We start from the raw sequence: 6705 nt of genomic DNA on the forward strand, positions 1-6705 counted from the left end.
CATCGACTTATAAGATCCAAGATGAGGCTGAAGTACAAGCCACCGCGCAGAGCAAATCATAAGATCCCGTCACTTCTAGATTCTGCAAAGCTTCTTTACGATGAAGAATTGCGACACAAGCTAGACGTCGAGTTCGATGCGGCGATGTCCCATACCCTTAACGCTCCTTCAGTTGATTGCAAATGGAGCGCTTACGCCCAGACTCTTTATGAGGTCTCTTTGCTGACTTTAGGTAGGCCGCAAAAGACTGGTTTGATGAATCTGATGCGGGCATACGGCAGCTAGTAGAGAGATCTCGGCGCGCTTTGAGGGGTGTTATCGATGTGGGGCAGCGTAACATCATCCAACAGGAACTAAAGGCGAAGATTCGGGAGCTGAAAAATAACTGGTGGCAGAGGAAAGCGAAGGAGTTACAGTGGCTGGCAGACACCAGCCAAACTGCAAAGTTCTTCGAAGGTCTGAAGTCCGTATATGGACCTCGTCGTACGAAAAGTGCCCCAGTCTACTCACGTGATAAAACAAAGAAACTAACAGATCCCGAGGAGGTACTCCTTAGGTGGGCTGAGCACTTCAATGAAGTCCTAAATCCCGGTAGCCAAGGAGTGGATCTATCCTATGTCAGTTCGCTTGAGAACCTGCCAATTGCATCGAACTTAGATGACCCGCCGTCGTTTGCAGAATTTACTGCTGCAGTATACCGTTTGAAGAACGGTAAGTCACCGGGGTCTGATAGCCTACCATCCGAGATCTTCAAGTATGGAGGACCGAGTATCAGGTCAAGAATATTTGACCTCATAAAGTACATTTGGGATGTCGAGGTTATACCACAAGACTGGAAGGATGCGACTATCACCAAGCTCTATAAAGGAAAGGGGGACCTCTCAGATTGTGGCTCATACAGAGGCATTGCCTTGCTTTCTGTTGTAACGGTTTACCGTTATTTCCAATTAAAATTCTACAAAATAAGAAATAAACTTAAACCTAAATATAACTATAAACTACTATAATACACATTTCATACTTATTATCTAAAAAAATATACACAAAAACCTTGAAAACTAATATATACAAAATAAATCTACGAACAAACAGAATTGACGACTGCATTTGCTATTAGGTAAAACTAGATGCGAATACAAAGGACTACGTCACCCGGCTCGCGATAAGCGATGTGAACCGGCCAGCTAATGAGACACATACGCGTCCGAGACATTGCTACCACGGCTTTGACAGCGAGAGGTCAAATCGACTAAATTCAAAGATACAATTTTACAGTCATGATGTGACAAATTTTTAATATGGTGTAAAATTTATTCTAATATTAAATGTGTTAAGTTCCAGTATTTCCCCAAATAGGGTGAGTGTTTTGAATATTTTGTAGTTTTAAGAGAAAGGTAACTTTCATAGTAGTAAATTAAGGAATCATTTTCTTCTTGCCATCACATTTTCATTTAGTTCTTTCTGGGTACATTTGGCTATCACTATCTGCTTATTAACTGTAATTTTCCTATAAAAATAACGCTGGAAATAACAAGCTTCTCGAACCTTCTGGAAATATGAGTCTACCCACTTTATAAAAATCTTGTAGATTATAATCAAAGTTAGGCTTAATTCTAATTTAAATGTATAAAATTACATGCCAAATTGTAGTTGACATGCATTAATAAAGCTTTTAGTTGTAGAAGTACATTTAGTAAATTTAACTTCACTTTCTTCTTTGTTTTAATATTAAAATGATGATTCTACTTGTGACTGCCACATCATTGATCACCTTTTAATTCTTTGGGGTTCACTACACCAGCCTACTTTCTCATTAGCGCATTAATTTGGCCTAAAATCCGGATGTCGCAGTCACTTGTACAAAATTGGACTTTTCTTGAAATGGCCATTTTTACCGGAATTCCAGGGACCAAGTCTGGGGTTGGAGTCGGAACCTACCAACCTGAATTCGCATGCTCCGCTTCGTTCCGGAAGGTTCCCGTGCTGGAACCGGAACCCTTTTTTTTGAAGACGGCCACCTCCAAGTTCGACGTTCTGCGACGTAGTGCAGGGAAGTGACCCCTATCAAGGACTCGTTTCACCACTGTTATTTGCCAGCTCAGAAAAGATCCACGACCTTGTCTTTCCTTTAGTTTTTTTTATTTTTTTAAAATTATATTTCGTAAAATTTACTCTGGTTAGTTTTCTTTCGTCTCATTTTGCAATCTACCTACTTCCTACTAAACGTCACATTGGCGCCCATACTGGTTATTTCTGAGCTGTGCATTATTGAAGCAAGTCCTTGGCCTTTTTCTCCTCTTGGTTTTCATTGGTGTTGGTGGCTTTCTAATATTAGCACTTGTAATTCATCTAGTTTTTAAGTCTGATTTGAGCAGTTGTTTGGTACGTGGTTGTCAGTTTCTCACTTCATATAGTTAAAGCAAAATTCTTGTTTAAAAAAAAAAAAAAAAAAAACACTACACTTCACTTATTCCGATTTAAAATAATTTTAAAATTCTATCGTATCTCACATTCCACTTACTTAGCAACCAAACCTAACTGCTTTTTAATCAATTGTAATCAAAACACACACTTTTTACGTTAAGATTTAAACATGTCGTACCCAATTAAATATTTGTCACTACAAAAAGCTGAGCTTGAATATGAGGTGATCCTTAGAGGTGGTTCAACTGGTTCGGTGCAGGACCTCCGAAGCCAGATAGTAAAATTGGCCATACCTCCTGAGGACATTTTGGAATCACATTTAGAGCCTGCGGTTGACCTTGATGCTGTTAAAGACAGTCTAACAAAATCCCAAACGATGCTAGCATCCCTCAAATCTAAATTTGATAAGACCCTGTTCTTGCGTACCGAAAATCTACTACACCACATATATCACAGATTAAGGCGTATCTCAAACGTTAGTGCCACGTTGGTTGACCAGCACAAAAATTATTGCACTACCTTTAACAACCAATACAAAGAAATTACGACGTTGAGACCGGCATCAACCTCAAATGCAAATGCAGTCTCAGTTTTGGAACCTGAAGCTACGGCGGTACTCCACTGTGATCGTAACCTGACTTCTGACTTGGCAAAACTAAAGTACTCTGGAAAAGCCTGCGTTTTTTCTTTCATTCAAAGAGTTGAAGAATTCGTAGAGGTTAGGAATATATCAAAGGATCGTGTATTGAAGTTTGCCTACGAGATTTTCACTGATGACGCATTACATTGGTTCCGTTGCAATAAAGAAAGTTTTCAAAGCTGGGACGATGTCGTCGTCCTATTAAAAAAAGACTTTAGTCCAAAGAATTACGACTATCGCCTGACTAATGAAATAAAATATCGTACGCAAGGGGAACAAGAAAACATTTCTATTTACTTGTCTATTATGCATGGCATGTTTTCGCGATTGGTTAAACCGTTGTCTGAGGAAGAAAAACTCGAAATTATCTTACATAACATCCGGCCATGTTATGCCAGCACCCTAGCCGCTTCACCTGAGATCAAGGACCTAAAGACATTAAAAACCCTTTGCACAAACTATGAGGACATTCAGTCACGCTTATCCTTGTTTCATGAACCGCCTAGGGTGACTTCTGAGACTCTAGCCCCAGAATTTGCCTACACTAAATATCATAAAAATAATATCTACTACACAAATAAAAACTACCAAAATACAAATTCAAATGAAAAACAGAAAAACTACTATAATCAAAACAAATATCCTAACTACTCGAGCTCTTACAACTACAACAAATCTAAAACTACAGAGGAAAAGCCTACTACTACTAATGCTGTACAAGCGATAGCAAACAGTACAAAAAATGTCAACACTGCTAGTAACTCGCGTAAGTACTGTCCTAGGTGTCGCACTGATACACACTCTTTGAAAGAATGCAAACAGCCACACTTCCCTATCTGTTTTAAATGTGGTAATAAAGGTGTACGCTATCCTGATTGTAAATCCTGTAATCCTAAAGATGCAAAAAACTAAATTCAGTGGATTGTAGTGTACATAATCTTTCTAAAAAATCTAGTGAAAACTTTAGTGATTCAGAGTGGAAATCTTGGCTCAACTTCATATCTAAATTTTTCACTTGCTATTCAGTCACTGCAATCCACGATTCAGATAATATACATAACAGACCGTATGTCTCAGTTCAGATTAATGGTAAAACTATCCATGGTTTGTTAGATACGGGTAGTGGTTATACAATTCTAGGTAATAACTATCATAAAGTTTTCTTGGATGCGGGTTTCAAGCTCAACAGTACGGATACGATAAATTTATTCGCAGCTGGCAGGCATAGACTAAACAATATTGGTATGATCAATCTGCCTGTCTCGTTCTTAGATCAAACCCACATCTTGAAGGCCTACGTCGTACCAGAAGTCGAAAACTCCTTGATATTAGGCATGGACTTCTGGAGAATTTTCGAATTGTTTCCTAAAAAACTAGATTCCGTAATTTTACCTAGGGATGTTGATAAATTAGCCTCTCTATCACTAGACCCTCAACCTACACACTTATGTGACTATGATCATCTTTCGCCTGAGCAAAAAGTTACGGCTGATCATATCACTGCGCAGTTTCGTAACATTTCATATGAAGAACGTGGTCTAGGCCGCACTTCTCTAATTGCTCACAATATAGATACCGGTAATGCTGTTCCTGTTCGACAAAGATACTACAGAATGTCTCCTGAAAAACAAAGAATACTAAACACTCAGCTTAATGAAATGTTGCGTGAAAACGTGGTAGAACCTTGCGAGAGCCCTTGGTCGTCCCCTGTTCTGTTGACACCTAAAAAAAATGGCGAAATGAGATTCTGCTTAGATAGCCGTAAATTGAATGCAGTTACCATCAAGGATGCTTACAGTATTCCATACATTTCTGAGATACTCGACAATCTGCGTGACGCTAAATATCTCTCTAGTTTAGACTTGTCAAAGAGTTTTTGGCAAATTCCTATTAAGGAAGAAGACCGGTGTAAAACGGCGTTTTATATTCCTTCGTGTGGTACCTTTCAGTTTGTTTCTATGCCCTTTGGCTTAACCAATGCTCCAGCGACGCAACAACGACTGGTTGATATGTTGTTCTATGGGCCTGATTTTGAGCATAAAGTCTTTGTCTACATCGACGACATTATCATTGTCTCATCGACCTTTGAAGAACATATCTCCCTATTAGTTAGAGTTCTAGAGAAACTTAAAATGGCAAACTTAACCATTGGTTACCAAAAGTGTCAATTCTTCAGAAATAGACTGAGTTATTTAGGATATGTAGTAGATGGAAATGGACTACAACCGAACCCAGAAAAGATTGAGGCAATCATTAACTATCCAACTCCTACTAATCGCAAGGAAGTTCGTCGGTTTATTGGAACGGCATCATGGTATCGCCGTTTTATTCCAAATTTCAGTTCTATAGCTGCACCTCTAAATAAACTTACTTCACAAGCTAAAAACTCACCCCCTTTTAACTGGTCTACCGATGCTGAAGTCGCCTTCCGTACGCTAAAGGAAGCCTTAGTATCTTCTCCTATATTGTCGTGCCCGGATTATACGCAGCCGTTCCAAGTGCATACAGATGCGAGCGATTACGGCGTGGGTGCGGTCCTGACACAGGTCATAGACAATCAAGAGAAGGTTATAGCGTACATGAGTAAGTCTCTCTCTAACCAAGAGCGTAACTACAGCGCAACAGAACGAGAGGCACTTGCAGTACTTATAGCGATTGAACACTGGAGGTGCTACTTGGAGAACGGCAAAAAGTTCGTCGTGTATACCGACCACTCGTCACTTAAGTGGTTTCTAAATCTAAATAATCCCACGGGTCGTTTAGCCCGTTGGGGAGTTCGTATGTCCTCATTCAACTTTGAGATCAAGCATCGTCGTGGCTCAGAAAATGTAGTACCAGACAGTCTCTCCCGTTCTGTTGCTATTGCCGAGATTGATGAGATCCCAACTAGTCCTGACATGTTTTATTCTACAAGCGACTCGTGGTATCTAAATATTTACAACGGTTGCCAAAACACTCCTACTTCATTTTTAAATTACAAAGTAACTAACGGCAGACTATTTAGGTTTAAAAAAAGTCTAAATCCTTTAACTCGAGAGTTCGAGTGGAAAGAAGTCATTCCCCTCGAATTTAGACTCGACATTATTAGTAAAAATCATTCAGAACCTACCGCTGGCCACTTTGGCATATATAAAACACATAAACGGCTTTCTTTAAACTACTTCTGGCAGGACATGCATCGCGATGTAGTTAAATTTGTTTCTAATTGTGATATTTGCTGTGCTCACAAGCATGCTACTCATGCTACTCTAGGCATTATGGGCCGTCCTAAAGACTGCTCACGCCCTTTTCAAATGTTAAGCATGGATCTCATAGGTCCCCTACCCCCATCGAGAAAACAGAACACTTTTATATTTGTTGTGACATGCTGTTTCTCGAAGTACTGTTTATTATTTCCCATTCGTCGCGCAACCTCCGAGATAATAGCTAAGTTAATCGAGGAAAAAGTTTTCCTAGTTCACGGCGTGCCTAGTACTGTTCTTATGGACAATGGAAAGCAGTTCACAAGTAACGTGTTAAAGAAATTGTTTAATGACTACAATGTCCCTAACGTAAGATTTACGCCTAAATATACTCCGCAAGTGAACACAGTAGAACGATACAACAAAGTGATTATTACAGCAGTATCATCCTACATTGAA

The 6705-nt window shown here is 39.4% G+C and overlaps 1 protein-coding gene across 1 annotated transcript; it reads left to right on the forward strand.

Annotated features, from left to right (window-relative positions):
• The first annotated feature begins 2544 nt into the window (after positions 1-2544).
• LOC134801703 (uncharacterized) lies at positions 2545-5726 on the forward strand. The gene has a single exon (XM_063774298.1). It carries the CDS (start codon positions 2594-2596, stop codon positions 3974-3976), a length of 1383 nt encoding a protein of 460 aa, XP_063630368.1. The 5' UTR covers positions 2545-2593; the 3' UTR covers positions 3977-5726.
• The last annotated feature ends 979 nt before the right edge of the window (positions 5727-6705 follow it).

This window comes from Cydia splendana, chromosome 23, assembly GCF_910591565.1.
Source record: "Cydia splendana chromosome 23, ilCydSple1.2, whole genome shotgun sequence".
Taxonomy (NCBI): Eukaryota; Metazoa; Arthropoda; class Insecta; order Lepidoptera; family Tortricidae; genus Cydia; species Cydia splendana.

Coding starts and splice junctions, on each gene's coding strand:
- LOC134801703 (XM_063774298.1), top strand. CDS start 2,594: ATGTCGTACCCAATTAAATATTTGTCACTACAAAAAGCTGAGCTTGAA.